This window comes from Vanellus vanellus (genome assembly GCF_965231255.1).
Source record: "Vanellus vanellus genome assembly, chromosome: 6".
Classification (NCBI taxonomy): domain Eukaryota; kingdom Metazoa; phylum Chordata; class Aves; order Charadriiformes; family Charadriidae; genus Vanellus; species Vanellus vanellus.
In genome coordinates this window covers 6,744,718-6,769,434 of record NC_138911.1, presented here as the reverse complement: position 1 = coordinate 6,769,434, position 24,717 = coordinate 6,744,718, and the positions used below count along the sequence as shown (strand labels likewise).

The 24,717-nt window shown below is 38.1% G+C and overlaps 1 protein-coding gene across 2 annotated transcripts in view; it reads left to right on the top strand.

Moving 5' to 3' along the window:
- CCDC34 (coiled-coil domain containing 34) overlaps window positions 1-24,019 on the top strand; it is a 29,908-nt gene extending 5,889 nt beyond the window's left edge. The window contains exons 3-7 of one of the 2 annotated variants that reach the window (XM_082485186.1): window positions 862-969; window positions 14,806-14,964; window positions 16,657-16,798; window positions 18,408-18,562; window positions 23,744-24,019. In XM_082485186.1, coding sequence (XP_082341312.1) covers window positions 862-969; window positions 14,806-14,964; window positions 16,657-16,798; window positions 18,408-18,562; window positions 23,744-23,758 — 579 coding nt within the window. In that variant the 3' untranslated portion in view covers window positions 23,759-24,019. Of the gene's footprint in view, window positions 1-861; window positions 970-14,805; window positions 14,965-16,656; window positions 16,799-18,407; window positions 18,839-23,743 lie in introns of those variants that run through there. The other variant, XM_082485185.1, reaches the window with a different exon arrangement.
- Window positions 24,020-24,717: the final 698 nt, after the last annotated feature.

The following is a 24,717-nucleotide window of genomic DNA, read 5'->3' as shown; positions in this document are numbered from 1 at the left end:
ACTGTATTTTCAAACTATGCCTGTATTGTGAGTGGTTTTTTTTGAGCTCTCTGTAGGTTCCTATTTTTTCATGATGTCTTACTAAATTCAAATTCAATGTCATAAGAAGAGGGGGTTCTCTCTGAAACTCACTGCAGTGTAGGGACCATAAAATCAGTTTCGTGGAACTAATTCCATCTGTGTTTGCAGGTATGAATTTTCACTGAAAAATAGCACTTTGTGCCTAGAAGCTAGGCATCTCAGATTATCATCTTAGTGGGTTTTTTTTTTATTGATTCATTTCTTTGGAGAGATATAAGTGATTGCATATATACTGTATGTCCTGTAAAGATAAAATACTTCAGAATTTCTTCTATCATCTTCAAAATAAAGCTCCCATTTCAAAGTTTGCTAAAATCTGCAATAATTTTGGCTTTAGTAAGTTTGGGTTAAGCCTTAAGGTTTCTGTGGTTCTGATACTAAACATTACAAGTGGGTAATATTTCAGTTAGCTTTTGATGCCTTCCTGAATGCAGAGCAGTACACCATGTAAATTTTAAGTATTGTAGAAAAGTACTGCTGCAAATTAAGATTCTACTGATTGAAAGGGCATTTAAATAACCTGAGGAGTGATTTGTTATGTTGAATCGTTTCCAAAGCCTAATTAATTTCTAGTTCATATTCTAAAAAGTATACATTTCCATGGATTGTATTTCATAATATTTCTGTTAACTGTCACCCATCTTTTGCAAAATCTTAAGGAAAGAAAAATTTCAAAATCTAATGCTTACATCATTTTAACTGCAGCGCCATTTCCAGTATTGAGTGTACTGGTGTTGATGGTCACCACAGATTTAAGATGTATACTTTTTCTTTAATTAGGAAATGAATATACAGCTTGAGAAGATGAAGCAGAAGCAAGAATGTGAAAAGAGGAAAAGGATAGCTGAAGAGAAGCACAAGGAATGGGTCCAAAAAAAAAGAGACGAGGTAAACATTGCTTTGGCTGCAAACATTCCAGCACATACCATGCATAAGTAAACCTATGTAAAATTTACTTAGACTGTTTGGACAACCATTTTTTTACTTTGCTGAATGAATGGCTGTTTTAATTGAAAATTATAAAACCACACCAACACAGTTAAACATTTTTCCAAGACTGATTTCTTTTTTTTTTTTTCCACAAGGTATAAAGAGATTTGCTTTCTGAGTAGTCAGACAACTGACAATTGGCCTACATCTTGTGCAGTAGCCTTCTGCTAATTATAGCTGGGGTTCTGGTCTTCAGTATACCCTACTTTTTCTGACTTCCTAGGTTCAATGCCCAAGCATTTTGGGTAAAGCGTACATCTTAACTGTCTGCCATGTCTTGTACACCAAGTAGAGCCAGAAGAAGGATTTAGTTAAGTACCATTGTGGACAGGCAAATTGTATGGTAGAATTTAGAGGGATAATTGAGGTGTGAGGCCAGATCCAGGAAATTCTCAGTAGACCACAGTTAGCAATTGGGAATTCCTTCATCCAAAAAGTCATTTCTGAGTGGGATCAAAAAATTTTTGAAGTTCTCTTGAGAGAGATGCCTAAGTCCAGGGTCGGAAGCAGAGAGAATCCTGATCTCAACAGGGTACTGTATAGCTCTGTGTCACACAAAGTGAGCATGTGTACTGGGTGGCAAAAATGGGAACGTTTGGGAGGCTTGGGCTTGTTCAGCCCCTGGCAGTTTGTGGGCACATGAGTTCATTGTCTTATGCTCTGTAGCAATACCAGTTGCTTACCATTCTGTACTTCTGGTTCTGAATAAAATCAGATGAAAACAGATTAAAAATACCACAATGGCACTAGCTGGACTAGATATCCAGACCTCATACATTTCTTCACCATTTCAGAACTCCAGATTCATTCTAGAACCACTAGAATAACCTGTTGTCCTGGTTTGAGGTAAAACAGAACCAATTTTGTTCAGTGGCTTCACTTCTAAGCTGGGCCTCTCTAACTACTGCAATTAACTGCATGTTGTACAGAAAGTGTTCACTCCCAGAGTGATAAGCCCTATGTCTATAGCTGATGCCCAGGCACGGTATGCAGAGAGGCTCCTGCTTATACTCAGTGCTATAACCCCCAAGGGCAGCCAACTTTGGCATGTGCCCCGTTGGAGGGTCGGAAGCGGAAAAGCATAGTGGGGTCCCACCTGCAGGGAGGAGCGGACAGGACAGGTGACCCAAAACTGACCAGCGGGGTATTTTATCCTATCTGCCTCATGCTCAGTATAAAAGCTGAGGGATGAAAGGGTCAGTGCTTTTTCTTCAGTGGCCGATGTCTGAGGAGGACTCTGTCTGCCTGTGATCCCCATCCTGAATGCAGGTCCAGAATCTAGTTCCCGTCCGTCACTGAGTCCAACCTGGGACTGCCCCAGTGCCAACCGGTGTCGTGATTGTCATCTCGGGAGCTTGATACGGTTTTGTGTATATTTCATTATTTCTTTTTATTTTATTATTAATATTTCATTAAAGTTGTTTAGTTCCTTCTAAACTCATAAGTCTCTTTTTCCTCCTCTGCCTCTCTCTTTGAAGAGGGGTAGAGGGGAGCATCTGTCGGTCCCATCTGGGGTCCCCCAGATTCCCAGTAGCTGATTTGGCATAAACCATGACACCTGTGTTTGGATCTGACCTAATTTCTCTTAGTCTCAATGCTGACTGGATGATTGGCACAAACCCGCCTCAAAACCAATCCTGCTCTAAGCATTTATTATGATGTAGAAAGGGTCCTCCATTATTAAAGTACACAGCAAAAAGTAGAAGATGTATTGTTCAGCACATACAATGCCATTTCCTCTTCTAAAATGCAAATTAAATTATAGGTGTCTGTAACTATTCATTGGCTTGAAAGTCCGAGCTGCCGGTTAAAATTATTCACAGTTCAAAACAGTGAAAGTTCTTGTTCTCTCTCCTCCCCCTCCATCCCCCCCACACCCCCACCTTCAACTTCTGTAAACTTTTCCCTATTTGGGTCTTCCAAAGATCTTTGTCTTTGTGGATTTACTGATTAACTTCTTTTCTATTGTCAGTGGGAATGGAAGGTCTTTTTTTATGGTAATCACATCAGCCCAGAGAACAGGAGGAAAAACATATTTGTGTCTGGACTTTATCACATTATATTTTGGAAGGATAAGGTCATCCTTAGGCCATGTCCCAAGCTTTTACCAAAAGTAATCTGATTTTCATTTAAATCAGATGATTCATTGGCTAGTATTTTCTGTAAACCACACTCAAATCAAGAACAAACTGAACTTAAAAGCTTAACTGTCTTTAGGATATTAACATTTGTGCTGCATAGACCTTGCCACTTCAGGTTTCTGCAAGATTATCTGTGCATCTGGACACAGAATGAAGGATAAATATGTCAATTCAGTGACTAAGAAGGTGTTTAAAATTGTGTGAAGATTTCAGATGAACTTTAGGGCTAGGTTTGTGAGCACTTTACAGTTGCTTTGATTTTCTTGGGGAGCGTGTAGACATCTCATATTTGGGAAAGCTCACTTCATTTCCTTCTAGAAGCATCAAAAGGTGCTCCTTGAGGCAAAACTCACAGTATTCTTCACTGCAATATGTATTAAGCAGTCAGCTTTTTCACGTCCAGTTATTGATTCTGAGCCCCTGTGCGTAGGCTGCAGAAAATGCTTTATTGACAGGAGGCAGCGCTTTCGGGGGTCTTACCTCTATGATCCCCACAAGTCTGTATCCTTTCCCATTGCTGAATACTGTACTGTCGAAGGAAGTAAGGGATTATTGAGCGCACATGAAACTTTTTCCTTCATCTTGAGCATCCAACACCAGGAGACGCTGCTGGAAAAATCTTCATACCATGAATGTGAGATACATTTATGTCAGAAGGAGAAGTTTGTATATGCATAAAAGAATTCTGCTGTTGTTCTGTATGCCAAGCCTGTTTTCTTGCTTTTTGCTGCATAGTAATGTCAGTTATGATGCTCTGACTGTTAAATAAAGTCCTTTAGGGTCAGGTCAGGAAGCAAAGCTTAAGCACTACTTTTGTTCACTGGCAGTTTAATTTTTTATTGTTTAATATATATTTAAAACTATATGCTGTGAAGTTTTTTTTTATGCTTCAAATCCTTTTGCATAAACTATTTTTGAAAATAAGGGAGTCATAACCATTTAATATTCTTCTATGTAAATAGCTTTTGTGATTTTAAATGTTGTAAATGAACTAGAAGCAATATATTGAAATATGAGCTATCAAAGACCATTCTAAGCTGTGAAATATGTTTATGCAAATATCCCAAAATTTTGCAGCTCACTAGGAATTAAAAGCTTAATAGAATCAACTGTCAGGCGCTGTCCTGTTTCTACTAATGCCTTTACAGTTTTTAGTAAGATATATCTCTGCTGGACAAAGTTAGTCTTACTTTCTCTCCTAAGGTTGAGTCATTTGTGGGCAAACAGTAAATGGTCTATTTGACTTGTTCTGTTTTAGATATAGTAGAGCTCTATTTTTAGCAAGTCACAGGAATATCAATCAAAATATTTTAACTTTAAAATATCCCCAAACGTGCTTTTGATTCCAGAAGAATATTTACCTGAACCCAACATGATTTTGTGTGTAACTAAAACTTTTATTTCTGAGTTAGTTAGACTTATTGATAAAAATGAGGGGGGCATGGTTATAAATGCTGAGCAAGCAAAGTTGGTGTTCAGTGTCGTTTTCATTGTTAAAGTAGCCTTGATTTGAGTGGTATGCAGAACTAGACATAGATCAGCAAAGCCATTAGAATCTGTCTTAATCCTTCTGGCGTGTTAAAATGTTTGCTTGATTGCTAATTGCTGTATGTAGACTGTATTTAGGAGCTCTGTGTAGGCTACTCATATCTGAACTGTGAAATTTAAAAAGAAAGGAATCGAAGTCCTTGATCCCTATCCCCATCATAGAACTAATGCTTAAATAGATACTGAAAACTAACTACTGTCTCATGTCTTCAGGTTAGAATTAATGGTTGTGAAAGCTATTTTCTCCATGTTTGTTCATTCTGGCACTTATTTTTGAAGTTGTCATAACCACAAATGGGTAAATCTGTTATTATGTGAAGGACCTAAGCTTTTAAGAGGTGAAATTGACCTATATATGTATCAGTTATTTTGGATTGAAATGGTGTAGCTCTGTTGAAATCTCATAATTCATTATGCCAAGTAGAAATTTTATTACATTTTAAATACAAAGATGTATTTTTGTGAAGTAACGTAGAACCTGAGCTACTTGTAAGCTGGGATGTGGTAAGTGTATATTTATATAGTTGTATTGACTCCTAAATCAATTCAAATTTGTGTTGATTCTATGAACTTTTTTTTACTTACGGTGCTACTTTTACAGTCAGCCAATGCTTATGTTATATATACTCCCATATGTATACACATAGAGATCCCATAGAGAGCTCACTTGCCTACTTTTTTACATTAATAAGTAAGTTGTTTTTTCCACTGTTATTTTCTATTTTGTCAGTAAAATCTTGAAAAACTATTAATATCCTTCTTATAGTTCTCTGTAACCTCAGGGAAAAAGGTATTTTTCCTTTGGGGAAAAGTTACATGATTTCACTGACTCACCACATTCTTCCAAGTTCTTTGAAAATATGTGATTCTTTTGTTGAAATTCAAGAACTGTCTAAGTGGTGGTAGTTGGGACTAAACTCATACTTTTGAAATACTAGGACTTAGATTAAACCTTTGAAAAATCTCTAAAACATTAGACTGTAAAATATTCAGTATTGGACCGACTTTGAAAATACATATGTATGTAGTTCCTTCTGACATTGTTTACAATGGTTTTGTAGCTGAATGTTTTCTGAAAATTTGGATATATTTAGTGTAACTATGTCGTTTCATGGGCTGATACGCTAAGTAAGCACTAAACCTGAAGAGTTTATGGAAGCATTCTCAGCTAATACACAGCACTTGTATTAATGACAGACAAAAACATAAAGTATTTGAAGAGCCAAGAAACGACCTGTTCTTAGTGGGATTAAGTTTTTTTATTGAAAATAAAAACAAGAGGGAAAGAATGGCTAGAATTTATCATAAAAATGAGACCTTCGAAGTCTATCATTTATGTTTATATGCTGACTTCCTGTAGATACTGAACAGGCTTTGGTCGTTTTCTCCACCACTGAGTAAGTTTAAAAAAACCAACCAGCCAACAACACCCTCACCTCACTCCCCCAAACTGTATCTTGGAATTATTTGGATCGGAGGACCTACATGTAAGATATATTTTGAAAATCTCCTCTCTATAGTGCCATCTTTGTGTTTTGTGTTTTGTCAAACATGTTTTTTGCTTAACAAATGAAAGTCTTGTGACTGTTTGGCTTAGTGGGCTGTAGAAGATACCAAGACTGTTTACAGACTTGGCTAAATCACAGTTTAGGAAGGTAGATAAAAATTACTGTTTAACATCTTCAAAATATTCAGGAATCCCATTTCTGGTTCTTTCCAAGGATTTTTCTCTCTCATCTAAATTCTGGTGGATTAATAGGCAATGACAAAACTCTGTCTGGGTATAAAATATGAAAAAAAAAAAAGTGTAATAGGCAAGGTCATAGATGATCAGAATTGATCAGTTGTTCAGACTTTCTTTTTGTCCAATGTGGTTCAATACCAGGTTCTGTCGCAGTGTGACCAGGCACTGGTTCTACTGCCTGATACCTTACTGAGTTTTACTCAGTGGAAATTTCTGGAGATGCTAGCGAAAAGCTTCTCTTCTGTTTTGGAAAATATATAAGCTGCTGTCTCAAGCCAGTTTGGGTTTTTTGCCCTCATTTGCTTTTGAGTTAATTAATTCAAGACATGTGTAGCCTTCTTCCAGGGAGAAGACTTTACCCTGACAGCCTCATCTCCCAGGAATGAGGTGCCATATGCAGAACTCCTTGTTAGAGTTTGGTTTATAAAACCTTTGTCTTTCCAGACTCCCTTTCTTCCTTAGTCTGTGTCCTCTTACTGTTTTTTCTCAAAGGAACTGAGGATGGTTTTGACTGTGGACCTTTATGTAATCTCACGTGAAAAGTTGTTATCGTCATGTAAACAGGGACCCAGCCCCTGCCTTTATAGTTTGTAAGCATAATTTGGGTTTAAGACTTACCCACTATCAAGATTGCTTTGTTTACAAGGCTGCATCTGAAGAACCCCAGTTGTATATGACTGACTTCCCTATTCTTTGGCAAAACATTAGGAGCTTGTTGACAGTAGCGAGTTTCTTTTTTCTTTTCCTGTTTTACATGAAGTTTTGATCCTGAGATGTGGAGCCTCTTTCATTCCTATCCGTAACTATGGGATTGAACACTTAAGTAAGGTGTGTGTGTGATTGCTGAATTACTGATTAATTGCCTTCAAATCAAAGTACCAAAGGCGCTGAGGAATGCATTGTGGATGCATAAATTGTGAAGTGTCTGTAAACTGATCTGACCGTTTATTCTTTAGAACATTGTCGTAACAGTCAGAACCTCTTATGAATTGATGCTGAATAAAATATTAAAATTAAAGGTCAGGCCTAATGGCAACGGCTTTTTGATTAAGTATTTAAAAAATTAACACTGATGCAGTGCACTCCACCCTCTGCGGTCTATTTAATATGGTATCTTCCAGTCATACTTAATCCACCTTTATTGACTCTGCAAAGCAACTTCATTCTTAGAATGCCAATGGAATATGAACTTAGAAATATCTAGAGTATTCCATTCATGTATATGCATATAGGTACATATAAATATTTATATTTTATATTGTTGTGGGTTAACCCCGGTAGGCAGCTGAGCTCCGTGTAGCCACTCACTCACTCCCCCACAGTGGGATGGGGGAGAGAATTGGAAGGGTAAAAGTGAGAAAACTTGTGACCCGAGATAAAGACAGTTTAATAGGTAAAGCAAACGCTGCGTGCACAAGCAAAACACAACAAGAAATTCATTCACTACTTCCCATGAGCAGGCAGCTGTTTAGCCTTTTCCGGGAAAGCAGGGCTTCATTTCCCGTAACAGTTACTTGGGAAGACAAACTCCGTAACTCCTAATGGCCCCCCGCTCCCTCCTCCTTCCCCCAGCTTTTATTGCTGAGCACTGCCTCGTATGGCATGGGATATCCCTTTGGTGAGTTGTGGTCAGCTCTCCCAGCTGTGTCCCCTCCCAGCTTCTTGGGCAGCTCAGACCCACTCGCTGTCAGGGCAGAGCGAGAAGCAGAAAAGGCCTTGAAGCTGTGTAAGCGCTGCTCAGCAATAACTAAACCACTGTTGTGATACCAACACTGTTATGGTCACAAATGCAAAACATAGTACCACAGGAGCTGCTAGGAAGAAAATTAACTCAGTCCCAGCCAAAATACAGTACATATATGTAATACATATGTTTGCAACAAGAACTGAAATCTCAAAAGCAGAATGCTTGCATCCCAAAATAACTGTAATTCTGAAACTCATGTTGTTAACATCCGTGTCTGTAGTTTTTAACTTGCAGATAATACATTACGCTATATTAGTGCAATATCTCGCAAAGTTGTAAGAGCACAAGTAGTGAAGTTACACATTTTACATTGGAAAAACTGTTTATTCTAATACCAATGTTAATTTGACGGTAGCATTTCAAATACTTTCTGCATTGTTGAATAGAGAATAAGGCATCACTTTGTATTTTTTCTTAAAAGTAAATATGAGCAAAGCAGGCGTTAATCGTAGAGCTTTGATGTTCAACTTTTTTTTGTTGTTCATTTTTTCTTTCAGTAAGTCCTCATTACTTACTGAAAAATATAATTTTAATAGAAAACAGGTACAGGATGGGAAAATTCTGTTTTGGTGCGTTTTCATTGAAAATTTTGTTCTCATAATTTACTTTGCTATTGGCTGATAAGAAGGAATTGTCTTTATAAGAAGGAAAAAACAGTAAGAAATACGAAAGCGTAGAACCAACACACTATAAAATAACGAATGACAATGTTCTTGGAGCAGACTTCCCTTTCATGGTATGCTGCATGATTCCTCCCAGAGGAAAGACTTAGATTCCAGCTCTCCCTCCAAAGTCTTTGTTTAATGCGTGCTTTATCTCACCATTGCTAATATAGAACACAGATTGTTTGGCAGCTTGAGCATGACTTTCAAGTTAAAAAGTCATGCTCGCTCATGCTCTCTTTCTTTCATCCAATGAGTTGTTAATTATTTTGTGAGGAGTGGTACCACTTCAACAGAAGGGGTGGAGAATCCTGTCATGCCAGCCTGCAGCCTGGTAGATGAAGTCTTCTCCCCACGGTGGGACACGTTTCTTCGAATCCCCTCAGGCAGAGAGGTAATGAAATCCGGATCTTCCCTGTCCTAGGTTAATGTTCTAACAGCTGAGCTATTGTTCTGAGTCAAAGCTTTGGTTGCTGCTACATTTTATATAGAGCCTGATGTGCTGTGGTTTTTGCTGACAGTTTAGACTTGAAAGAAACACTGAAGTGTTCACCTTCTTCAAGACTGGACCCTTTCAAGAAATGTATTTGTGAGGAAAGCGTAAATATCTAGCATAAATACCTTCCAAATTTGAGAACCAGCGTCATTTAAGAATTCAGATTTTCTGTTCAGGTGCTCAAGTGTGTCTGTACATATCTAAACTTTTGTTTGTAACTCTGGGCTCTGAGGTCATCCACAGCTGCTGCCATGGGTGTAATTTTAGGTTGTACCCGAGCCTTAATTGTGTCCAGACTTACTTCTAGATTTCAGTATGTAGAATGAACTAATTTCTCATGGTTACTGTTGGAATGAATTTTAGATAGCCTTGTGAAGGAGGAATTGACGGTGGCAGATGATTAAAATATGAGTGCTCGTGTATTTCAGCAGCGTTTGCGGAGTCTGCATTCTTCTGCAGGCCCAAAGAGTGTTCAGGGACCGAGTACACTAAGACTTTCTGCTTTGTCACATATATTGAGTACCCACATGAAAGGAACATGGTTTGGGAGCAAGATCCATGTATGTAACCATCTTACAATTCTCCCATTACCAGACCGCAGTGGGGTCTGCACGGACTTTGTGTGAACTTGAGCAGTAAATTGTTGTAGACCTGCCTGTCAGTAAACAACTGCATCTCAGTGTTTTTTCACTCACCTCATTTCTACCCTCTTGTTCTTTCCACATGCCGATTCTGGAGAGATTAAAGAAGTATTTCTGTGGGCTAGGCTTGGTGGCTGAGCTGTGTCATAGGGCTAAATTGGAAAGATAGTAACGATTGGCTGAACAACCCAGATTTCCGAGGCTGTTAAATGTGATTGATGGTCGGGCTTATTATGAGAATAAATGAGGAAATTTGGATGTACGTTCTGATGTTGGCAGTGTGGAGTTTTCCTATATTTTGCCACCAGTCAGCATAAAATGATGCTAGAATATGGGAGCTAAGATGTCAGAGCAAACAGCTGTGATATGAAAAGACAAATGTTGTCACGTTCTGCAGACCAGAAAATGGGAATTGCTGTGAGAAGTATCTTAAAAATATAAACCACAACATTAATTTCTGGAAATATTTCTGTTCGGTGACACTCTACATAGGAAATGCAGAACAGAAAGTGGCTCTGCATTTTACCCTTTCCAGCCTCTTATTTAATCATTGATATGAAAATACAAAAATATATATTTTATGAATTTTCTTCCAGTTGGATATAGTGTCTCTGTTTCAATGGTGATTGCGCTGTTTTCTGCCTGGAAAATTATGTCATATTTCAACCTTCTGTCAGGAGGAAAATGGAATGCTTCTTCAAATTTTAAATTCCTTTGTCAATTCCCCACAGAGACATAGGTCTGATTTTTCTTGAAAAGTTAGCCGTTCTGCTGATGAGACGTTGGTTGGGTACTGCCTTGGTGAGACGCATGCTGCCTGCTGAGTCACCATCACTGTTCTGTGGGATGGATTTGGTTTGGGTGGGGGATTTCCAAGTACTGACCTAGCCCAGGCACGGTTAGGTTCCGGGGGTTGATAGGATCACAGCCCAAAGCAGTGAACCCACAGGGCAGATTCGTATCCTTTCTCCTTAATAATGGGCTTGGGAGGGGTGGTGGGAGAACAAGCCTTTCTTGCAATGAGTAATTGGATGTTTTACAATCAATACCTTAATTTATGTAATACCTGTAATCATATTTTAAAGCGTATGTAAATGTACTAGTGGTTTAGTGAATAGATCGTGTCTGTTTTGAACACAAGATCAAAGAGAATTTTTAAAACCCAATCTGACAACACCAAACATAAACAAATTATATAATTTCCCTCCCCCCATATATACATGGAAAGAGAGTGAAAAGAGGATTGAAGAAAATGTACGTTAGTATGCACATTCCTAGCATTTTTGATAGACTTGTATAAGGGCAAGTAATGAAGATGGGGGGAAGCTGGGAAGGCCAGGGTGACAGGAGCTTGACATGAAACAGGTTATTAAAGCAGCTGGGAATGTGGTGTACACTAACTTTATGAAGGAAAAGCTGTTCTGTGCGTGAGAGAAAGAGGAAGCGTTTCTGATTTGTCTGCAGAATAATTTCTAAGCAGCTGCAAAGTCTGGAATTCTGCAGGGACTCTCCCTGTCTGAAGGATGTCTCACTGGAAGTAAAACTTAACAATAGTTGTGGCTTTCATGGTAGTGTGCATAGCATGTCATTGTTTACATAGGACCTAATTTAACTTTGGGTCGGCCAGGATAGTAGCTAAACTCATCTGAAGTATTGTGATTAAAGTTACATAATTTAAGAAGCTTCCCTGCCATTTAATGACGGTCTTTAGAAAGATTTTTAGTCTATTCTCTGCTTCTAATTGTTGTCCATTATTGAACAATTCCCCGAGGCATGGAAGGGGTCCATTTTTTTCAGTTTTCTACTATCTTTATTTTCATGCTTTTTATATGATAAGATCCTTAGCTAAAGACTGTAGCTTTGAAAGATCTTTAGTTTTGTGACTTACTTCATGTACAGTAGAGATAAGCTGGCAAACAACAAAAGATTTGAAATCTTTGTAAGCCTTCTTTGCCAATGGTTTTAATTCACTGTTTTAGCATATATGTCTCATCTACAGTAATGTTTTTTTATGTATCCCAGATTACCAGAAACAGGAGTTGTCCAGAGATGCATGTGGGGAATATTTGGTAATCAAGGGGGAGAAGAACAGGTCTGAATAAAAGAGTTTAAGATGACTTTTAGATGAAGAAGGAGGAAAAGCTTAGGCAATTGGTTATTTGTTTTTCAGGCAGATGATACTTAGGATCTGCATAATTTGCCAAAAATAGATTATTTTTCCTTTTTAACATATTTAAGCATGGAAGGGTTTGTTTCGTGTTAAGAAAGATCTCATTTCCATTCTTCACTAGTACAAAAACTTTTCAGAATCTCAACTTCTTTTTTCCAGAATGAAATTCTTTTTTGTTGTTGTTGTAAATAATAATTTAATCGCATGTACAGCCCTTACAAATGGTGTTGTGAAATCACGTTAGTAAGACTTCCATTATTTTGTAGTTCACTATGGAGTTTTACATTCCAGAATGTGCATTGGAAGTGAAGTGTATTCATATCTGACCATTTTCCCTGCACTGCAGAGCAGATTCAGCTGATGTTTGCTAGAAAGTATTAGAAGTGAAATGAAAAGGAAAAAATAAACCAAGGAGAAAATACAGATATTAGTTAATTGTTTTGTGTAGTTGTGTGCAGTATATACAGAAATAAGTCTTCTCATATTAAAGTATTTGACAAGAGTGTAACAAACCAGTGGTACTGAAAGTATCGTCGTGATTTAGGTGAAGGAACATCCACCTCAGAGATTATGGTAAATATAGGTAATAAGGCATAGCTTGTAAAAGGGGGGGAAAAAACCCACAGCTAATGCATAATTTAGCTGCCAATGTTAAAATTGTAGCAATGCTTCTAGTGTTGGCAAACACAAAACAGGGCACACTAGCTCAAGCAATTTTGTAAACTGGCTTCTTCTGATAAGAAGTCTGCAGTTTAGCATTATGACATGCTCAGAAAAAAACGAACGCCAAGAGTAAGCTAAGATTATGCCTAGAATGTTTTCTTTATCAAAACAATTTCATGTAGCGTGGATAAGGATTCAAACACGAAAGCATTTGTTATCCGGTACTATGTCTTAGAAAAAATTGGCAAATGCTTTAACCTGAAAACGATGCATTTTCTCTTTATTGGCCCTGGGTTTGCACCTTGTCATCTCATCCAACGAACAGCAGAAATGCGTTGGTATTTGGCAGGGCTAACGTTTTTATTCTGTATGATGCTACTATATTGGATTACTTTTAAATTTTGGTATGGAGGACAAGGATTGAACCAGCAGATATCCTGTTTAGACCAAACTGAGAGAATTGTGCTGGTCCCCAGCTCCAGTATTATGGCTTCTGCTTCTTTATGCATAACTGGATTTTCCAAGAGTGCAATAAAACTGGAAAAAAGGCAGGGAAGGGGCTCACGAGGTGAGAAGCTCAGAGCTCTAACTTTCTGCCTTTTTGTGCTTATAAGAGGTAAAATGGGAAGAGAAATGTATTCTTGCTCGTCTTGTAAAGGTGTTTTTCGTCTTTTCCATAAAGAAGGCAGACCCAGTTTATTATACTTCGCAGCTGTAGTTCTAGGCCTTTGACCTCCATACTGCCAACTATAATAATTCTGAGTCAGCATAAGTTCCTGCTAAACTACACATCTCCTTTGTTCAAGAGGAGTATGCAGGGGAGCATGCAAGAAACATATCTCTTAAGAGAAAAACATTTTTATTCAGCAGTTCTTTTCTGTGAAGTGGAAACTGTTTGATCTCAAGCCTTCTGCCTCTCCTCCAAGTCACGTGCACAGCTTGTCTAGTAAAGATTTTTGCCGCTATGTGTGTACGCAGGTTCTTCAGAGCTAAGCAAGCTAAGCAGAAGTAGTACTGAATCAGTAGAATGCCAGACATTTCATAAATGTTACAGGGAAGCGAAGTGAGAGCCATTGTTAGTCTTCAAATGAAAATACCTCTCTCACCAGATCGAGAAAAGGTCATCAATATGTGCTTGTTAGCTTAGAGAACTGTCCCCAGAACATTTTTGTGTACCATTAGATATACACACAGCAAAGAAGTGAATGGCACCTTTGTGTAGTATATCTTCCAAATTATACAGTTTAGCAATTTCACTTCACACTCAGTTACCAGCTTTTGCCTACCCTAGAATGTGTTTTCTCATTTTTTCTTTCATCGTTTGAAGAGGAGAAATGTGTAGATTGACTCATAGAAGAAGTCCGTATGCGAATAAACTAAAGAATATTAAAAAAGTAGAGAATATCACAAAACATGAATGGGATTCCCATGTGAAGTTCTTACTCTCATATCAATTTATGCTTAAGGGTACTGATCTGCCTATCTCAATGACTCTTAGAAGGGGACAGTTTGTGTCACTTCCATTTGGAAGTATAGTTTGCTCTGGATTCACTGAAAAGTGAAACTAACACACCATTGTCAAGAATTGCAACGTATATTTCTTTCCCAGAAATATTGATAAGTGTCTGAAGTGTTTTAGAAAAATGACTGAATAAATAAAAGAGTAGTAAACAGAATAAGGAGTGCTGAAAGTACATTTTTTATTGTTTTTCTGACAAGTGTATGTGTTTAAAAATACTTTATCTGAAACCTAGCGATGAATAGGTTCTGTCCTCAAAGAGCTTGCAATGTGGTATTTTTTTCAGGGTTATGATAATTTTATTTGTAATTATGTAATAAAATTAACTCTATCCCTTGAAAGAATTGCCCATTGAAACATACTGAAAAGTTTCTGTTCTGTTTCTTTGATCCGTTTCATGTAGGAAAGAAGGGAAAGGGAACGAAAGCTGAGCAAGGAAATGGCAGAAAAAGCCACAAGGGAACTAGAAAAAATGCAGATACAAGAAAAGGCCGAAGTAAAGTATAAAGAATGGTTAAAGAAGAAGAGAGCTGAAGAGGCAGAAAAGAAGAAGAAAGAGAAGGTATTAATCAACTAATCATTTATTTGGATGGGAATAACTAATCTGTAACTTATGTTAAATATATTGGTTGATTATATTGATTAGAATTTATCAAATGGCAGTGTTATACATGACAACAGCTTTCAGAAGTTGTAATGTCAATGCGTTGAAGACATTGAGGTATGGTCAGCAAAGCAAGGTGCATATCAATGCATTTTTGTTACTAGTCTTTGCAAACCCACTGCAAATGTGATATAAGGGAAAGAAAAATAGAAACCACACAGCGAACCTTTATTACGCAGTCTGTTGCGGGGGGACCCAGACAGAAAACGGGCGGCATTATGCATGTTTTTCTCCCAGCACCACTATTGTATGATTATGATACTTGCACATGTTTCTAATTAAAACCATTATTCTTCATATCTGTCTGTACTAATCTGATGATAGGGGTTCTAATTTTAATGTTATTTCATCTTAATTAATCACCTATGTATTTTTATAGTGAGCTTCAGAAGCCCTTTTCCTTATTGTAAGCTTCCCAAAGTACGGGCGTTGAGGTCCTCTAGTTCACTAGAACAAATGCTCTAACAAGGCTACACTTGCAGGAATCATCCAGAATTCCTCTGAAGTGTCACATATTGGTAATTATTATGCCTGAAAACGATGAAATGTGTGGCCAGATGTCTTATCTGTGAAGTTGATTGGTCATATTTTAATTAACATTACAGTATAATTTTTCAGTAGAATATGTAATATTATAGGAGTACTGGACCACCATTGTAGCTAAGTGTGGGGGAGGATTGTGGTGAGAAGAATTTATCGATACTCCCCCTGTAAATGCAGCAGTTGTTTTTTAAGTGCTGAACACATTTGTAAGTATTTCACAAGTATGTATAATAGTTTCTTTGGATTAACTTTAAAATACTGTAAACTGTATCAGATCAATTTTAAAGCCTTAATGACCTTAATTTTGCAGTCCTTCAAAATTTCCCATATAATTAAACACACTTAAATATTCTGTACTGGTGGTGTTTACTTTCTGCTTAACAAACTGATGCTGTGTCGCTGCTGAGCCTCTAAAATGCACAGCACGAGGACCTTGAAACCCACGAAAATGCAAGTCATCAGACAGATTGCAACCACGTGTATTCTTTTAGTCATGTCTTCATTACTTAGGTTCTTACAAGCCATGTTCACAGTATCAATTAAGCTTAGTTTAAATCCAAATGCCATGTCTAAACATACTGTTTTTACTCTTCCTTTTGATAAATGGTTCTCCAAGCCTACTCCAGGCTTGGAGAACCTGGAGGCAACCCGGTCACGGCTGATATAGGGGTGTATGAATACGGGTAAATGAGAAGGGTGGATGGCTGTCCCAGATGCAACAGCTTCTTCGGGCCAACTGCAGCACAGAAGGCCCTGCTCACCTGCCCATTATGTTCAGAATATCTTCTACATGTAGTCTTCCAAAAGGTTTCTGAGAGCTTTTCACAGAGAAACGCTGGATTAATGGGAAGGTTGATTTAAAAAAAAAAATAATTCAGACTTAAAAAAAATAATGCAGCTTTTCTATTGTAATGTATTTGTATTTGAAAACTTATTTGAAATACATGCAACAGTCTGGGAATCGGCAAAAGATTTATTTACCATTTTGTGTATATTTATACAGCGCTTTGCCTATAAGTATCTTAGATCTTGATTTTTTATTTTTAGGAAAAAGAAAAAGAAAGGGAAGCTGAGCTACAGGAGAAGAAAGCAAAATCAGAAAAGATATTTAAGGAATGGCTACATAATGCTAGAAATAAACCACACCCTGTTTCAAATGCCTATGGCTTCCCACGTGGGAAGTCTTCAGGTTTGTACTTCTACTACACATATGTAGCAACTTAGATTTGTGGTTCCTTCCCTCTAAACTTTTAATATAAAATGAAGCCTCTTGAAGATTTTCATCCAGTATCTCATTTTGGCACATGGGAATGAATATCTCATTTTGTGTAAGTCAGAGAAGCTTTTACTCTGAGATGCTTTGTGCGTTTTTTATAGCCCTTCGTGTTATTTGGGAGGAAAATTATATTATTTGAGGGAATAATGTGGCATACCAAATTATATTTTAATCTAATTTTCCTTATCAGGCATGGGAATCACTAGAGCCAGTTGCTGGTTCCTGTGAAGCAAATCAGTTATGTTAGCATCCTTGTAAAGTTAATATTTGTGTTACAGAATTTATGTGACACTTCATTGCACCTGAATCCCCTTTAGAAAAGAGGTGGTTTTTTGAGACGCAAAAATTAATAAAAGGCCAGAAATCCTGGCTGAAAAAGGAGACGTGGGAATCAACCTGTGTTCTGAGCTAAGATTTCCTTTTCATTTAGCTTTACACCTGCATTGTACCTACTTAGCTTCTGTAATCCTATTCCGTTTTTGTTTTAAAGAGAAGTGTTGAAGAGAATGCTGTTGATAGTGTGGTGCTTTGTGAAATCTCACTTTATTTTTGTATTTTTTGTCATTCCACATGGTACAAAAGGAGAAGAGCTGTAAGAAATAGTATTGCGTTTTACATTTGAGTGCTTAAATTTTCTTTAAAAGATACGTATATACTTTTGCCTTTATTTTTTCACAGAATTAAAATAATTGTTGTTATTTGAATTTGCAAGAGAAAATATTTTAGGGCCTAAATTCCAGGCTCTTAATGTTTAAGAAAATATATAAAGCCCGTGAACAACCTTTGCTCTTTTGCTTACATCTGTTTATAGATGGTGATACACTTTTCCTTTGTGTTTTGTTTTGGACCTTCATTACTCCCCCGCAGCTGCAATCACTTCTTTAAGTGATTTTTGAAAAATATTTCTCTACTCAGTTGTGTTCAGAATGTATTGCAGACTTTGTTTTACACAACCACATGATGTATGCACTGAAATTTCACTACAGACACATGGCTGATAGGGCAACACGTTCCTTCTGTTTCATTTTAGGTTTTCTGATATTGCTTTATGGGACCTAGGTTATTAATTGCAGTTTATTAATATGTGGATAACTAGTCTATTTTGCTCCTCGATAAAATGAAGAGTAACAGTTAAGAAAAGATGGAAAAATGTGAGCTTTGTGTATGTGATGACAGGAAGTTTTATTTATAAATGCTTTGAAGTAATGCAAAGTAGCCAATTCGTAGACATTTACAGCTTTTAAGTTTACAAAGGACTGAGCATTCTGAATGTTACACAGAATTTGACCTGCTTATTATTTTAAATAGAGGTGAAGAATGTGCCAGTTACTGGTAAAAAAAAAAAAAAGGTGGAAGATTTATTGCTTTGAGTCATTTAAATTATGTCATGTGCCTATGCTGTCTTCCTCTGAAGACATCGTTGTGTCTTTGTTAGTTCAGATGATTATTATAACTGCTTGCCTTGTAAAGCTTGTAGTATAAATATTCCTTTTTAGTTATGTGTATTTTCTAAACATTTTAGGGTGTGCTGATGGAAATTCATATCCAGTTCCAACGTACTGTAACCCTATTCCTTGGAAACCCATACATGTGCCTCCTCCAAAGGAAGACAATGTTCTTACCGGGAAGAAGAGTAAGAGACCTGTATCTTGTCAGCCACGTGCATCTTTGCCTTCGGTAATTTATAAGCCCAAAAACAACCCATGTATTGGATCCTTTTGCAAAAAGCAGTTATAGTACAGAAACCAAAACTATTCTTATGATCGTGAGCTGTCTCTTTTTTTTTTTTTAATTTTTGTGAGCAGGTTTTGTATTTACAGCCAACTGAGCAATCAGCTTTTTCATATGGTTTTTTATACACTGCGGTTTAGTTTTTTTTTTTTAAAAAAAAGGAAAAAGAAAAAAGTCATTTTTAGCCAATTGTAATGGCACTGTACCTCAATACCAATAAAATGCACAGGATTGTTTCTTCCTTTCTTCCTCTTTTGTTGTTGAAGGAGTTCTTTTGTGTATGTGATTATTCTTTTGGGGAACAGTATTACTGGGTTATTTTAAAGATGCTAATTATAACAGACTTTAAAACAATTCTTGGCTTAATGTGGAAGGAATTCAAGGCCTGTGTGCAGTTGCAGGGCTATGTTGTCATTGGGTTTGCAGGGATGTAGTGGGATAGCTTATATCACTGCATTGCTGCAATGGGTGGTTACAGGCTCTTTAGGAAGCACAGGCTGGGATGATGAGGAGGGGACAGAGCAGGAGGAATGTATGAAGTTTTGCATGAGGACCAATGGATAGACAGCTGAGACCTAATGTGTTAAGATTGAAAAGGGACACCTAGGTGGACAATGTTGTGATGCACATCTACTACAGACCACCTAATCAGGAAGAAGTGTGTGATGTTCTTCAGGCAGTTGGAAGAGGCCTTCTGCTTGCAGGCCCTGGTCTCATAGGGAAACTTGAACCACCCTGAAATCTGCTGAAAGCACAGCACAGCGTGGTGCAAGCAGTCAAGGGAGTTTCTGGAGAGCATTGGTAACTTCCTGAACTTCATGACACAGCTGGTAGAGAAGCTGAAAAGGGGGGAGGCGCTTTGCGGGAACTGATATGTACAAACAAGGGAGAACTGGTCAGGGATATGAAGGTTGGGAACGATGGGATGCGGTGGAGTTCAGGATCCTGAGAGGAGGGAACAAATAGCAGGATCACAACCCTGAACTTCAGGACATCAGATTTCATCCTGTTGAGGAACTTACTTGGAAAAATCCCACGGAAATGTGGTCATGGAGAGAATAGGGTTCCAGGAGAGCTGGTGGTTTTCAAGGATTGCTTCTTCCAAGCTCAAGGATGGTCCTCCCCAGTGAGCAGAAAGTCAAGCAGGAGTGGCAGAAAGCCTGCATAGATGAACAAGGAACGCCTGACTAAAATTAGATACAAAAAAAAAGCATACAAGACGGGGCAGAAGGAACAAGTGACCCTGGTGGAATATAGAAACACTGTCCGAGTGTTGCAGGGATAGGATGAGGAAAGCCAAAGCCTTTCTGGAGTTGAAACTAGCAAGGGATGTGAAGGGCAACAAGAAGGACTTCTGTAGGTGTATCATCAGCAAAAGGGAAATTAGGACAAATGCGGACCCGCTGCCGCGTGGGGTGGGGGCTTGGTGACAATGGAGACAGAAAAGACCAAGGTACTCGATGCTTTCTTCACTTTTATTTTTCTGTCAATCTGCTGATTGACCTCAGCAGTCACAGGTCCCAGAGTCCAGTGGGAAAATCTGGAGGAAGGGAGACAATCTTGGTGGAAGAGGATCTCACCTCATTCACCTAGAAGGGTGATGGATGTGGCAAAGGTGTCCAGCAGCCTCCTGGGTTGCATGAGAAGGAGCTTTGGCCAGCACGTTGAGGGAAGCGATCCTGCCCCTGTACTCAGCACTGGTTGAGACCACATCTGGAGTGCTATGTCCAGTCCTGGGCACCCCAGTAAAAGAGTGCCGTTGGACATACTGGAGCAAGCTCAGTGAAGGGCCACACAGGCAATTAAGAGAATGGAGTGTCTGACAGACGAAGAGATGCTGGGAGAGCTGGGACAGTTCAGCATGGAGGAGAGAGAGACCAGGGAGAGCTTACCAATGTCTGTAAATACCCGATGGGTGGAGAAAGACAGAGCAGACCCTTCTCAGTAGTGCCCAGCGACAGGAGAAGAGGCAATGGGGACAAATTAACATACAGGAAATTTCATTTAAACACGAGACAGAAATCTTTAAAGTGAGACCAATCAAAGCTGGATCAGGTCGCCCAGAGATGTGGAGTCTCCATCCTTGGAGATACTCAAAACCTGACTGGCTGCAGCCCTGAGCAACCTGCTGTAGTTGGCCCTGTTTTGAACAAGGGAGTTGGACTAGACAATTTCCAGGGGTCCCTTCCAATCGCAACAATTCTGTGACTAAGGGTGAAAAGGAGAAAGCAGAAAGAAATCAGACTTTTCTTCCTGTTATCCTAGTTGTACCACTTTACGAAATACATTGTTATCCTTTAAAAATTACACAACGTTAAAAAGTATATTATGCATTATAACATTTAAATGGTAAAAAAACACTAAGGCACATTCTGGCATGTAAGTATTCTGATATATTGATTCTGCTTCTAATCTAATAATCAATTTAAATTTCTTCAGAGCAAATTGTGAAAAATACTATTTCGTGTCAAGTTTATACTTAAAACGTTACTTGTACCCCTACTTTGAGTGAATCAGTTTATACAATATGCCCAGATTGTTTTTTCTAGATGGAGGCAAATGCTAACAAGACTGCAACATCTTACAGAAATTAATGTTAAGAGATTATTTGGTTTCTGTTTGTCAGTACTTTATGATATGAATTAGTGTGGTCTCACCTATTTAGACTTTCACAAGGTACTTCACATACACCTGTTGTTAAAGCAGTGCAAAGGACGTGCAATTGAGTTTAATTTTTCATTTTACAGTGTAAAATCATGAACAAAACCCCTGTTCTTTATCAGAAAAAGAAAAGAAAGAAAAAACTCTTTAAAGAGCAATGTATGAAACGTCTTTAAGTCAATTCTATCATTTTATTATAGTAGTGGCTAAAAATAACTAAAATTGGGACCGCTGTGTACTACAGATGTAAATGCAAGTGGAAGCCCGTTTTAATACTTGAAGGTGGGTCATTTAAACCGAGAAAATCGACAAAAGCTAGTACAAGTATACGAGTGGGTTCATCTGCTTATCACATACGGTGGGTGCCCAAGCTGATCTGATGCATTTCACTCCTACTGTCACTAAGCTAGCGAGGCTCCAGGGTGTCCGTGGGGGGACTGTTCCCGTTACTTCTCTAACAGTGCGTAAATCAAGTGCCAAACACTTATGAATATGTAATATACAAATGGGTTATTGTTATATTAGTTAATGTCTGTTAAGAGTACCTGACTTTCTGCAGTCTAATATTTGTTATAGGCCATACAGAGTAAAATCTGTTAATTTTTAACGCTGGATTTATTTAACAGTTTATTTTCCTATTTATTCTAATACATAAATAAAACAAAGACACCTAATACAGGTCTCATGAAAGACAATAAAAACTCCTAACAAAGCCACTGCCATGACTTACTAGAATGTTCTCTTAATGCTGTTTATAGGTTATTTCCATATTCTAAGTGTGTACAGCTTTTGGTTCACTGCAGGTGTTTGTTTTTGTTTTTGTTTTTTTTTTTAAAGGCAGAAAATAATTGTAATGGTTCACGCACTATTCTCTTCTGTTTATTTATTTGATATTAATTTTACTGTACACACTTAGGAGAAGTCTGGACTCCATAAAATATGCGGAGTGTCAAACTGTGTTTCTGTTAAGTAGGAGAACATGGGCTTCACAGGAGAAGTCTGCACATTATCTTCAGGATGTAGAACTCTGTGCCCGGCTTTTTCTATAAGGACCTCTGTGACGGATTGGTATGAAACGAGTAGATTAATGGATTAGTTGTTAATCTCTCCAGCTGACCTTGCCGTGTGGAGATAGCTTATGAGAGTCAGAAGTTTGACGATTGTGTAAGCTACCAGAAGCTCATTAGAGTTTAGATGAAGGGACAGCATTTTACTGTAATGTAAATGATTAATTTTGGATTAGCTTACAGAGGTTTCTTGGGACTCTGATTTATTTGAAGAGGGATATACTATCACATTAGTATTTTCTCCATAGCTTTTCTGTAATAGCATGTGGCCGCCAGTAAGGTGTGTTGGCATAATTAACTGAGTGTATATTTATGATTCGCTTTAGCATTTATTTGCTTGTAGTGACATAAAACAGCCTATCGTATGAAGATGGGGCATTGATAGCATTTATATTAACAGAGTAAGAAAGAATCTACAGCTCGATTCCGCTGTAACACACCGTTGATGAGACTTCTATTGGCTTGAACAGTGACAAATGGCAATTTAACAGGGGTTCCTATGCGAACCCAAATAGAGTTGTCCTTCAGGATTGCGCATCTGCACCCAGGGTGAAGGGCTAAATAAGTCTTAAATGTATATTTTGTTCAGAAGTGGGAATATAGCAGTAAATTCTGAAGTCTAGTAGTTTTCTTTCGGATGCCTCAGCCAGAATAATCGAACCGAGTACTTAACGGAATTCTGGTTTAGAGATTGTAGGAAATACTAACAAGTATCTAAAGCCATTATTCTTTTTTTTTTCCCAACAAAAGATAGTGTTATTTTTTCTCCACCGAATTTTCTGTGGAAAGGCTTATCCCGTCTTCAGAATCAGAACAATGTTTCATTTAGAGACAGCAAGCTTGAAGTGGACTTACAACCCCTGAAAGAGCAGCTTTAAGAGGAGGCCCTTGCTGAGGCTTATCTATAGCATTGTAAATGCGGTTCTGTCCTAGCTAAGTTACAAATAAGGTTAAGTCGAGGTAGCTTGTGAGCATAGGCATTGGCTCCGATTCAATCAACATAATGGTTTGTGCGGAGCAAAGAAGAGAAATATTGTTTGGATTTTTTCCAACAGGATATCAATCACACAATGAAGCGGTCTGGCCTTGTAGCATAATTTAAGATTGTATGCTACAGAAAGCTATAATTTCATGCTGTTGCGGCAAATAATTAATTTACACTATTATTTCTCAGATGTCGGAAAGATAAAATCTTAACACTGTTGTAGCTTAAATGGCATTCTGTAGTCTCTTATTAAGTTCTCTCCTGGATTTCTGTGCTCGTGAAATTTCACAGTAGATCAGGTTGCAGAATCTCGAGTTACTCACTAGAAACAAGCCAAGATCTTGCATCTTGATGTCTATGCTGCTAAAATATGAGACTCAACCTCAGCTTATTTTCGTCCCCTTGTTTTTGCAGAGCTTCTGGTTGTAAGAATTCAGACCGCTTCAAAATCCTGGCTGCTGCATCCTTCTAGGATTCACAAGCTTTCCTCCTCTCCATCTGCCAGTCATAAATAGAGTGCCAGACTCAGCCTCACGGGAAAGGATTGCATCTCCTATGAGCTTTTACTGGTTTTGAAAATTACTGTGTAGGTGCTCCATAAAGTAGCATGACTTTCCAGTAATTGACAGTGGATCTTCACACGGGTGTTTCAGGGTTGAAAGTCTACAAGCAGGAAAGTGGATCAAAAGAAGTCATAGAAGAGCACACGGTGAGTAAGAGGTCGCTATTATTGTAGGCAGCCTTGTGTTCTTAGGAAGTCGTCTGGTTAGTGTAACATAATGCAACTTCACCCTTCCAAGTTTTGTGACCGGTTCTGGTGTGGAGCCAAGACCTCCCTTGAACCCAGTGACTGCATCAGATTCTAATAATGTCCTTGCCAGTGTAATGGTTAATTGTAAAATTAATTTCTTAACTTAAATTTTGAAAACTAGATTGAAGAGCAGCGAGTAGTCCTGATACAATTTTCACTGGGAGATTTTTGTGAGTAAATATGAAAGATTTCACACTTTATTGATGTGGTCAAAAGGTGAGTGTTCCAGACTGCTGTCCCCTGGGCGACGTCGTGAGCTGTGTTTACACTGGGTGACAGAAAGGAAATCTGAGCACCCTGATCTAGTAAAGCATATAAACACTTGATTAGCTTGCAATGTGTTAGGGAGATCGTTGATAAAGCAGTCGTGGTGTCCTGGATTTGAGGCCTTGGACCTAAAGCCTATTCAGTTAGCATAGCCTGTGTTTCGTATATAGTGTTATATCCATGTTTTCACATGTGTAACTCATTTTATAATGACCTATTAGACAATTCTCTAAAGCTGCCGTTAAGTGAGAGTAAATTTTTGCAAACTGTGAAGACGTTTTCTTAATATGTGGACTTAAATGTTTGCTTG